This window comes from Zerene cesonia, chromosome 20, assembly GCF_012273895.1.
Source record: "Zerene cesonia ecotype Mississippi chromosome 20, Zerene_cesonia_1.1, whole genome shotgun sequence".
NCBI lineage: Eukaryota > Metazoa > Arthropoda > Insecta > Lepidoptera > Pieridae > Zerene > Zerene cesonia.
The window spans coordinates 8,842,770-8,852,669 of NC_052121.1; the positions used below are offsets into that span (position 1 = coordinate 8,842,770).

The window sequence follows — 9,900 nt, forward strand, 5'->3', positions numbered from 1 at the left end:
TCGTGCTCCTCTCTGTTCTGCAGGTACTGCGTCGCGATGCTGCCCACCAGCGGGTCCGCTGGAAATAACATATAATATTTAATAAATGAAATAAAAAAAAATATATATATATATCTTAATACTAGCTGCGCCCCGCGGTTTCACCCGCGTAAGTCCGTATCCCGTAGGAATATCGGGATAAAAAATAGATGTTGGCCGATTCTCAGACCTACCCAATATGCTTACCAAATTTCAGAGGAATCGGTCAAGCCGTTTCGGAGGAGTATGTATATCTAATATATAAAATTCTCGTGTCACAGTTTTCGTTGCCATACTCCTCCGAAACGGCTTGACCGATTTTGATGAAATTTTTTGTGCTTATCCGGTATTTATGAGAATCGGCCAACATCTATGTTTCATACACCTAAATGATAAGAGTAAGGTAAACAGCGTTTGCCGGGTGCAGCTAGTATAGATATAAAATTCTCGTGTCACAGTTTTCGTTGCCATACTCCTCCGAAACGGCTTGACCGATTTTGATGAAATCTTTTGTGCTTATCCGGTATCTATGAGAATCGGCCAACATCTATTTTTCATACCCCTAAATAATAAGAGTAAGGCAGAACAGCGTTTGCCGGGTCAGCTAGTATATATATATATATACACCAGAAGGCATGTCAATTCTTGGGCCCTTTAAGCAAAATTAAACATCAGTGCACTGAGACCTGACACAAATCATTTTTATTTTTCTTATTGAATAAATGAATTTATTGGGCACTGTTGTTTGATTACTGTAATTCGTATTGATCGTCATCCTTTATAGTCAATCATCTAAATGCATATTATAAATTTTGAATAATTTAGTAGTAATTAGTCAGCATTATAATATAGAGTAATGTCAGCATAGAGGACCTGAGTCAGATCTAATAGAGCCCCAATTTATTTTCTTAATCATCTAAAAAAATCAATCTCTAATGAGTCTGAATGACACTCATTACACAAAAAAATATACCTTGTTATATTGCTGTTAAATATTTGTTATAAATAGACATTAGCACAATGCCTTTAATCTCATTGTTTTTTAGCAAGTAACAAATAATATCAGTGTGAAAATATAGTCAAAGAATAGTGAAAACCATCTAATATAAAAAATAATTCATGCTTCTACATTCAATTCATCATAAAAACAATGAAAAGTATTGTCTTCTGAGATATTCAATATTATAACTAGCTGTTCGGCCTAGTTAGCTTATATCAGTCAGTGTGACTGCAGCTTTTTAATAGTGAAAAATATTTTTAAAATCGTCCAGCTGTTCACGCGTGATGGTATAACCAAGGCAAATAGGGATCCATATATAAATAAAGATTTTTCAATGGAAGTATTATGGGAAGCCATTTATTTGTTTAAGAATTTAACTAACCTGGATTACAATCAGTCAGTAATGAGCAAATGGAGAGCAGTACTTTAGATATAGTGAGAGCCGGCGACCAGTTGTCCTTTAAAATATCCAAACATATAACTCCCTGACTGTTTATATTGCAGTGGTATATCCTAGTCCTGAATGTCACCTGAAAATCACATAAGATGAATCGATTATTTTCAAATTCAACTACAACCTTTGTTTTCTTGAAGACAGTAAATAAAAAATACAGATTGCAGGATCTTAACACATTATTTTACATGTATCCCAACATGGTAATAAACTCTTTTTAAATATCTGATAACAAATCTATATTTATATTATAATGCCATCTAAAAATAAAATAAAAATATTTAAATATTCTAACAATCACTTTGGTTCACAGTTAAGCAGTCATCAGCACAAAAGAACATATAAAGAACAAATAGGTCAACAACTCTGTAAACTATTAAATTATGAATGTAAGTAAAAACAAAGTGTATTCTTTAAACCATTTTATTTTTTGCAAAGATAGTTAAATAATGTTAAAATAGCAGTAGCAGTATTCCATTAAGGTAATTCTTAAAGGCAGAGCTTTGTTACTGCATTAATTTTTTTTAAATATGTATTATGTGTGGGTCCAGGTGCATCAGACTGGTTTAAGCGTTGCATTAAGTGTATAAATCAGCAAGCATTAGATTAACAGGTGCTAACAGGTCATTCAACTTGTTGATGTATTTATTGAAATTGTATATAATAGTGAACTTAATGTTGGTTTCTGTGATGTTTTAAAGCAGTATTTATTCCAGTGTGAGAAAGTGACTACTCTATTCTGATGAATACAGATGACATTTTGTTGTTTGTTTAATTATTTATCCATACATTTTTCTTTTTACTTCCTAACTAGTAGTAGTTCTTTTTTATTCAAGAAATTTAGAGAATTACATAAAACAACTTTTAGTTCACAAGTAAAATTAAGAAGATAATAACTGTTTAGTGTGGTAACATGTGTGCAATACATACTAAGATGTTTATTATATAATTAGACATTAGACATTATATCCAATGACATATTGTCAGATAATGTATGTACAAAGGAACCAGTTGTGAGAAAAAGAAACATGAACACTTTCATAAAAAAGCTTACCTTAGGTGGTTTAAAGGGATATTCAGGTGAGAAATGTATATCTAGGAAGAACACACCACCTTCATACACTGAACCAGGTGGCCCTAAAATGGTTGAAACCCACTCGTATAAGTTGTCCCCTTTTGGTCCAGCGCTACAGTTTGGCGGTGGGTCCAGTGTGATTTCCGCCAACTCCTTCTGAATCCTCTTCGCTGAAGTACCAAGTGCCTTTGACATTTTTGGGTTTGGTTTGTTCTCTTTCGAATCAGGTTTATCCGTTACTGCACTACCTCTGCCTCGACCCGTTCCACTTCCTGATGAACCAGACTCACCAGACATTATCTAAAAGCAATACTTATCTAAACCACACAGCCAAGTGTTAATAAGCACAAGCATGACTCAAAATGGTTGAAATAAATCAAACTTATGCCCTAAGTTATATAATTGTGTAGTATGCAAATAATGTGAAACTCAAAATGGTAGCAAAATCATTACTAGTTTCAATGTGGGAACAATATCCTAAGTCAAGGAGATAATGTCGAATTCCATGTTGCAAAATCATAAATAAACTTGTTTGTCATACAAACAAAACCTCTTACAAAAGTTAAACACAATATAATCAATAAGTACGGGGACAAAGGGTTGCCACACGCTTAGTTTATACCTTAACATTAACAAATTAAACAAAAAAAAATCCAAAAGACAGAACTGAATGGTATTTACATAGAATTTTCAAATGTTTTGAGAACAAAGACAGTTATTTTTTTCTAAATCAAACAACTTGTTCATAGCAATTACGTGAAAGCAAATAAGTAAGTGCATGAAATTAAAAAAATGAACAGTGAATTAATGTTATCATAAACACAAACAGACAAATGGAATGGAAAAGAAGATTTAATACCTTACGAATAACAGTCGGCCATCTTGTGGGCTGGCGTTATCCGATAATTTACAATTTTTTTGCTCACCAATGACCCAATTCAAATAAATAGAAGGATCTCGGTACGTATTAAAAAGAAACGCATCCAGAATATATACTACTCCTGTGAAAGATGTTATTCAAAAGTCCGTGTTAGTTGTTGATCCGTACTGCATAAGCGCAAAGCGTTTTACTTTCCCAGCAACTAAACAATGTTAACTGATTTACTCTGGTTTGATGTATCTAGAAAGAATTAATACCTTGTTATAATAAAAGGATGCAAATTTTCGCGTTCCTAGAACTACTTAAATATCAAAGCTTCAACACTTCTACCACATTACGTCCATTTGTACTATACACACTCACTAGCACACTGCAACAAAAATGCACACAAGTTTTAATAAAAAAAAATACATTATGATAATATAATTTGCTACTATTAAGACAAAATATACTCACAAATAAGTATGACTTAAAATTAAAAAGCAGATATTTATGAAACTCAAATCTATAAAGCTAAAATGTTTTCACAAATTCATGCACAACCACTTTCCGACATGTTTATAAAAAAACCGGCGAGTTGCTATTGCAATAAATTCTGTAAACTCTATGAAACGAACTCGAATCTCTATGCTAAACTGTGCATAAAGGCTCCTCGTCACAATAGATAGCGATGGGCGCTTAGATATCGTATTAAATCTATTTCGCTTATAACACTACTTTAAATTTAGTCGTCACAAAATTTAGGAGAGCGTAATCGGATACAGCAAGTTTGCATCCTTAATTTAGATGCCCGGATGGTTTCTGACTGACTGAATCATTTAGAAGCCTCATTTAGATGCATCATCGTATATAGCTTCTTAAAATTTGACTTATTTAAATACTCATACTTGACATTTATAAATAGGCCGATAGTAGTATTTTCTGGTGTTTGACTTTACGCGAGTATAGAATAAATCGCGTTTAAAATCCTTTAAAAAGTTTTTAATTTCTAGCCCGATACTTTTCAGAGATCATTTTTGTCGGCAAGTTTTGGGACAATATGGAATTTAATTTTAAATCGAAATAATAATTTTCTCTAATTACAAGTAACAAATCTTTCTTTGGCACTTGAACTTTTACATAATACATATGGTACAGAATTTTGATGTATGGTCTATCATTTAATAGTACATTACTGTCCATTGTGAAAAGGGGCTTTTAAAAGTTTTAATATATAAAAGTTATATGTAGTTACTTAATATTTTTTTATAATCTTTATTAAAAGCAATACATTTAATTCAACTAAACTGCCATTATTTCCTCAGTTTCAAAATTATTTAAAACCTTTAAAAAAATCACTTTACAATACACTAAGAAAAAAAATCTATGAAGTCACTGTCAGTGTCAAATGTACACTGGGAGTTGTGTCTTGTTTTCATGTACATAGATAACTACCTATAAAAATATTGTATTGTGTTGCATTGAATTGAACTACCTAACAAAGTGGCTAAAATCTACTTTCTAAACAGAATATTTTTACTAAATCTTGTCATTGAATAATATTTGCACTAAGCAGAAAAACATAAACTTGCGACCATGGGTAAACGACAGCATCAAAAGGATAAAATGTAAGGTTTATTAAATGGTTACGGTTTATATTTAGTTCTATCAAAATTCTCATTAAAAATTATTATCTAGGTACTTAACGTACACCGAATGGACAACATTGTACGGTGGTAAAAGATCGGGTACATCAGTGGAAGAAGACACATCATTCAAAAGGCTCCCATATGATCATTGTTGTTTATGTTTACAACCCTTTGAGCAACCTTATTGCGACGCTGATGGGAATGTGTTTGAGTTGCAGGCCATAATTGAGTTTGCGAAAAAATTTAAAATCAACCCAGTGACTGGCAAGGTAATAAAGATTGTAACGTTTTCACTATCTGCTCTAAATACCTTTGTTCATTATTTATTTACTATTGTATTGTTCAAATTTTTTGTAAACTTTCAGAAAATCGATTTAAAAGGCTTAATAAAGTTAAATTTTTTCAAAAATGCAAAAGATGAACACCACTGTCCAGTATTGTTCAAACCATTCACAAAAAACTCCCACATTGTTGCAATTCGTACAAGTGGTAATGTCTATTGCTATGAAGCCGTGGAACAGCTCAATATTAAGGGAAAGAACTGGAAAGACCTCATTGATGATACACCATTTGTGCGGAATGATATAATAACAATACAAGATCCAAATAACCTAGAAAAATTCAATATTTCTAAATTTCATCACATAAAAAATAATTTGAGGGTGGAAACAGAAGGTATGGAATGATGTCACTTGCTTAAACTATAAAAGAATGTGAACTATAAAAGAATAATATTTTTATAAAAGAATGTTTATCTCTACTAAACTCCAGGTCCATAAGGCACTTCGATATACATAATTACATTACAAAAGATGCATAGGACAGTTTTTAGCAAAAATGAACACAAAAAAAAGTAATTTTTAGGTACAAAGTTTGCCTCATTAATTATGTTAAATATTATTCTCATCGAAGTGCTTCAGATACTTGCCAATGAGGTAAACTCAATCTTAAGCTACATCTTCATTACTAACCATCAAAATTATGTCAAGTTTTTACCTTAAGAAAATTTTCTTCTACTTATTCTTGTGGTATGGCACATTTATATAATATTTTTATATGACAGAGGAAATAGCTTTAAGAAAAGACCCACATGCGAGACTAAAAACAGTGTCATCTGAAACAAAAGAAATTCTACAAGAGTTAGAGAAAGAATACAAGGCACCAGAAGCAAAGGAATCTAAAAAAGAGGTGGGATATTTTTGGAAACCCATTACCATACTTTTTCATGAGTTCTATTATATTATTTTATTATGAGTTTATTGATATAATTTAAATAAAAACCTTAGTGGAAATGACACTTGGTTTAACAGTTCTTAGATTATCACAAATAAAAGAATATTTAAAATTAAAAAAAATGTTCTAATGACGAATATAACTGTTAAAAAATATATTTGGCCAATTTGGCAGGTGGCTGATAAATTTAATGCTGCTCACTACTCAACTGGCATGGTGGCAGCAAGCTTCACATCCACAGCAATGGTACCAGAGACAAAACACGAAGCTGCTATCATATGTGAAGATGAGGTCAAATATGAGAGGGTTAAGAAGAAAGGTAAGTAAGATAAAAATATATTCTTTAAGTAGAAGCTTTACACCCGCATAATCAAATAAAAATAAAAAAAATTCTGGGAGTATTACCTGAATAGTTTAGAAGAATACATATTGCTGATCTCATTGCAATCTTATCTGATTAAAACTCTTTTTACCTTACATTTTAAAACATATACATAAACAATGTAATTATTATATTTTCACAGGATATGTAAGATTGGTGACAAATCTGGGACAGCTAAATTTTGAGTTACATTGTGATATGACCCCAAAAACATGTGACAACTTCATCAAACTCTGTCTTAATGGATATTATAATGGAACAAAGTTTCACAGATCTATAAGGAATTTTATGGTAAGTATATACTTGGAATATGGTACTTCTGATTGTGTGATTTTATTGGTAAGCATTTCTAGGTTTGAAATTATTTCAATGTATAAAAAAAATGAAATAACATTTTATACAGCACTTATTGAAGACAGAAAAAAAATTAATATTACATTAAAACAAAAAAAATGGTCTAATATAAATTTTTGTTAATTTCGTTACTAGATTCAAGGTGGCGACCCAACTGGTACAGGTTTAGGCGGAGAATCGATATGGAAGAAAGCATTTGAAGATGAAATAAAACCAAACTTGCATCACACTGGCCGTGGTGTACTTTCAATGGCTAATTCGGGACCCAACACAAATGGCTCACAGTTGTCAGTATTATTTGTTTGAAGATTCATGTAAATTTGATAGACCCCTTACCTTATAGCTTGACCTTATGTAGCTATATTTAATTTTATTTTAGAGGGGATTGTATTATTGGTAACCTTACAATTGGGGATACATTACAATTCTGAAACTGATGTATCTAATACTTTTTTTTTGGGCCTAAACTATGCTCTTAGAACAAAGCTGAATACATACTACATTATTTTTTTTCTCGTAAATTACTTTCAGTTTCATAACATTTCGATCATGCAAACAACTTGATGGTAAACACACAATATTTGGCAAACTAGTTGGTGGATTAGATACACTGGGTGCTATGGAGCAAATAGAGGTAGACAATAAGGATCAACCCATCCATGATATTGTTATAGAAGTGGCTCAGGTGTTTGTTGATCCATTTGCTGAAGCTGAGGAACAGGTATCAAAGCATTAAAACTTATCTATGGCTCACTTAGGGTCTCCCATCAAGTAAGATTAGATAAGATTTGATTAACCTCCTTCTATTCATATCTTTGAAATTGAAGATTCTAGTTCTAGTCTTGTAACATACACTTTCAATATGAATTTAATTTGGCAATCTGTAAAAATTTATTTGTAATCTGCAAATATATTTTCAGCTTGCTGTAGAAAGGGCCGAAGAGTTAAAGAGGCAAGCTGAAGCAGAGAGCCAAGGTATAAAACCAAAGAAAGCCAACAAACAGCCCTTGAAAGTGTTTCGGGAAGGTGTCGGAAAGTATCTGAACTTACAAGAACTAACAGAAACAAATAAAAGCAGTAAATCACAGGAGGTACCTGCTAAAAAGACGAAGAAGGATAAGAAAGCAGGCTTTGGTAGTTTTGACTCGTGGTAAATTTTAGTTAATCAAATGTATAATAAAAGCATCAAATGTTTTAAGTGTTTAATTATAACATAAGTATCCCTAATACCTCATACATTTGTGATTATTTCCAACATATATAACAATGCAATAATGATTTTATTTAATATGCTTAAAACTTAAATGTAAAGATGAACTATAAAAATTGGTGCCTAAATGGCATGTTATCTAATTTATATGAATGTTCTTATATTTTAAAAACACAGTATGTAGTAGATACACAGTACAGTCTAGTCAACAGGAAGTATTAAAACAAGGCAATCAGTATTCCTTATTTTAGCAATAAATAATTTACAGATGTACTCTCATGCATAAGTTTTGATTACCATTTAACTTTAATTTATGACTTTAGAAATAAAAATAATGGGAACAGCCTCTGATTTATAAGTGACATCAAAATACAGAAACACTAATACTCTAATCATAATTTCATAACAGTATTAAACTCTAAATGTGATAACTTAATTGTAATTCTGTCGTCGTCTGGCTGTGCGCTGCTTGTCGAATCTCATTTCCATTTCTTCCAATACCTTTGGTGTGTAGCGAACAACAAGTTTAACTGATCCAACAGCTTGTTTGAGTAGCTCTACCGCTTTTTCATGGTTCTCCCCTTCAACAGATACACCATTCACAGATAGTAATTGGTCTCCTCTTTTTAGCCCTCCATGGCGATCAGCAACACCACCAGGAATTATTCTCGAAATGTAAATGGGAGAATTCTGCTCTTTTCCGCCCATAACATTGAAACCAAGGCCTTCTTCGGTCTTAGGAAGTTCCACTACGCGAGGATGGGCATGACCTTCTGCGGCAGCGAATGCTGCGACTGTAGCCTTTGCTGTGGCCGAGGCACGGATATCCGCAGAGCCTTGTATATCCACAGTCTCGTATACATGCTCATAAACTTCTCTTACAGCATTTAAGAAGTCACTTTGAAGAACTTTTTGTAACGCAGCTAATTTCGTAGCGGGCACTTCTCCACTCTGTTGTAATTTTTCTAAAAGTTCTATTGCTCTTTTAATATCTCTCGCTAATGTTAACTGTTCACCAGTATTACTCATTTTGCCAATATAACAAACAGGGCGTTATAGGTACCTGGAATCAGATCAATACACAAAATTGTAAAGTCAAGTGAAAGAATGACATACAAAATGACAAATCAGATGTGACAAAATATGACAATTGACATTGTTCAGTGTTTACATTTTTTGTTGTTTACCTAGTTGCTATAGATAGAACGAATGAGATTAAATACCTATGTATGCATTGATTAATTTAATAATTGTTATGCGCAAAATTAAAATAAAATTACGAAATAAACAATCATCCCAACGAAAGGAAGAGTTAGCTACTATTATAAAATCAATGAAAGTGATTCACACTTCCAATAATATTCGCGAAGTGCCAAGTGTCAACCTGTGGTGCCAACATTATAGATCTACAAATCTAGATCTGTTTGCCAAATTGTCATCTAGCAAATAAAATATTATTGACAAAAATAAATAAAGACATTTATTATGTTAATTCTGTGATAGTTTAGTAATAGGTTGTGTAGTGTTTTATAAGTGGACTTTTTGTGATAAAGATAGAGAAACCATGGATGACCTGGGTAAGTCATTTGTTATCACCATAACCTGTTTGGCGAAGTCTCAGCGAAATGACGTGTTTTTGTGGTATATACTGTTGTTAATTTTGGTA

The 9,900-nt window shown here is 32.1% G+C and overlaps 3 protein-coding genes across 8 annotated transcripts in view; 1 reads left to right on the forward strand and 2 right to left on the reverse strand.

Moving 5' to 3' along the window:
- LOC119835098 (ubiquitin-conjugating enzyme E2-24 kDa) overlaps window positions 1–4,036 on the reverse strand; it is a 6,861-nt gene extending 2,825 nt beyond the window's left edge. Inside the window, exons 1-5 of one of the 6 annotated variants that reach the window (XM_038359717.1) lie at window positions 3,884–4,032; window positions 3,685–3,797; window positions 3,407–3,548; window positions 2,527–2,847; window positions 1,401–1,548 (exon numbers count right to left, since the gene is read on the reverse strand). In XM_038359717.1, the coding sequence (XP_038215645.1) occupies window positions 1,401–1,548; window positions 2,527–2,844 (466 nt within the window). In that variant the 5' untranslated portion in view covers window positions 2,845–2,847; window positions 3,407–3,548; window positions 3,685–3,797; window positions 3,884–4,032. The other 5 variants (XM_038359719.1, XM_038359716.1, XM_038359722.1 and 2 more) reach the window with 5 other exon arrangements.
- An 812-nt stretch (window positions 4,037–4,848) lies between these two features.
- On the forward strand, window positions 4,849–8,218 carry LOC119835090 (RING-type E3 ubiquitin-protein ligase PPIL2). The gene is made up of 9 exons (XM_038359706.1): window positions 4,849–5,034; window positions 5,105–5,324; window positions 5,421–5,730; window positions 6,119–6,243; window positions 6,463–6,607; window positions 6,813–6,961; window positions 7,160–7,311; window positions 7,556–7,745; window positions 7,945–8,218. Exons 1-9 carry the CDS (start codon window positions 5,003–5,005, stop codon window positions 8,176–8,178), a joined length of 1,557 nt encoding a protein of 518 aa, XP_038215634.1. The 5' UTR covers window positions 4,849–5,002; the 3' UTR covers window positions 8,179–8,218.
- On the reverse strand, window positions 8,215–9,358 carry LOC119835096 (protein lin-7 homolog C). The gene has a single exon (XM_038359714.1). It carries the CDS (start codon window positions 9,261–9,263, stop codon window positions 8,667–8,669), a length of 597 nt encoding a protein of 198 aa, XP_038215642.1. The 5' UTR covers window positions 9,264–9,358; the 3' UTR covers window positions 8,215–8,666.
- Window positions 9,359–9,900: the final 542 nt, after the last annotated feature.